At 43.5% G+C, this 1,852-nt stretch overlaps 1 protein-coding gene across 1 annotated transcript in view; it reads left to right on the forward strand.

The window, feature by feature from the left end:
- Positions 1-457: 457 nt before the first annotated feature.
- The window catches only part of LOC106870123 (hybrid signal transduction histidine kinase E-like), a 35,192-nt gene continuing 33,797 nt past the window's right edge, over positions 458-1,852 (forward strand). The window contains exon 1 of the mRNA XM_052972188.1: positions 458-1,588. Coding sequence (XP_052828148.1) covers positions 522-1,588 — 1,067 coding nt within the window. The 5' untranslated portion in view covers positions 458-521. The remainder of the gene's footprint in view (positions 1,589-1,852) is intronic.

Below are 1,852 nucleotides of genomic sequence, written 5' to 3' on the forward strand. Positions count from 1 at the left end.
ATATATGTATATATGTGTGTGTGTTTGTGTGCCTGTGTTTGTCCCCTAGCATTGCTTGACAAACGATGCTGGTGTGTTTATGTCCCCGTCACTTAGCGGTTCGGCAAAATAGACCGATTGAATAAGTATTAGGCTTACAAAGAATAAGTCCCGGGGTCGATTTTCTCGAGTAAAGGCGGCGGTGCTCCAGCATGGCCGCAGTCAAAAATGACTGAAACAAGTACAAGAGTATATATAGACATGTGTATGTATGTATGTAAATACATACATATGTACTCAAACACACACACATTATATATATATATATATGTGTGTGTGTGTGTGTGTGTGTCATATATATATATAATATATATATGTACATATATCTAGATATGTGTGTGCGTGTAATAAATTATTCATCTCAGTAAAAAGAAAAAACAAAAAAATTTGTTTTAGCAGCGAGGCCGTCACTGTGACGTATAGAGCCATGTGACTGTGACGTAAGCAATGTAAGCTGCTCGTAAGCCGAGCGCCAAGCCAAGATGGCAGCGGGCCCCACTGTTCCTAATAACAATAACAATAATAATGCTTCTACAAACAATAATACTTGGGCACTTTTGCCCAGCATACTGGTTGTCGACATTCTTTCGTACCTTTCGCTCGAAGACAGGATCCGTGCCAGTACGGTATGTAAGCGTTGGCGATGCTGTCTTTTCCACCCGTCGCTCTGGCCGCGTCTCGTGCTCGAGCTCACTCCCGCCGTCCGTCGCCAGAGGTCCAAGTTCCTGGCGGCTCGCTGTGGCAGGTTCGTACGCCAAATAGAAATCGTCTTTAATTCTCACAATATCAGTCAAGTGAAGGACTGTTTGAAGCTGCTGAACGTCGTGGCCACCAACAAGAACACGCAATGCTTCACGCTTCGTCCGTCTGGTTGTCAGATAGAATGGCCGTCTGTCGCCAACATCGCCAACACATCAAGCAACAACACCACCACCACCACTACCAACAACAACAACACAGCCAACACCACCACCAACACTAACACCACCAGTTCTAACAACAACAACACCACCACCACCACCACCACCTCCGATGACAATGACGACGTTGTTGTCGACGATGACGATGTTGTTGATGATGATGATGATAACGATGCTGATGCTACTTCAGATTCGACGACAGAAACTTCAACTCCAACAACAACAACAACAGCAGCAACAACAACAACATCACCACCACCGCCACCACCATCAACAACTACTACTACTACTACCACCACTACTAGTAGTCCTACTACACCAGCTACTACAAATACGACATGTAACAACAACAACAGCTGCAGCAGCAACAACAACAACCATCATCACCATCACCGACACCACCACCATCACCACCAACATCAACAACAACACCACAATAATAACAACAACAGCAGCAGTAGCAATAATACTAATAATAATAACAACTTTGGTAAGACTACTGCTGTTGGTGCAGATGGTTCGCAAACAAGTAGTGACAACGGCAACAACAGCAGCGACGAAGGATCGGATAACCGTGTGTCCAGTCCTACACATCATTCCTCCGAAGCTCCCATACACACAATCGATCAGTAAGTATTGATTTTGATTTTTTTTTTATTCCCACCTATCCCCTCCTCCCCACCCCACCATCAACTTCCTATTGTTGGTTACTATTAACCATCAAAACAAATCAGGAAACCTCTAACCTGGTCAGTCAGCTTGCTAGAAACAGCAGCCAAGCTGTTTTCATACAGGAAAAATAAAAAAAGAAATGGTAAACAAAAAACAAAAAAAAATGCGATTCTGGAAAAAAAAAGACAGAAAAAAATAAACAAAAAGTCCCCTCCCCCCTC

The sequence above is a fragment of the Octopus bimaculoides genome, chromosome 12 (genome assembly GCF_001194135.2).
Source record: "Octopus bimaculoides isolate UCB-OBI-ISO-001 chromosome 12, ASM119413v2, whole genome shotgun sequence".
NCBI classification, from domain to species: Eukaryota; Metazoa; Mollusca; class Cephalopoda; order Octopoda; family Octopodidae; genus Octopus; species Octopus bimaculoides.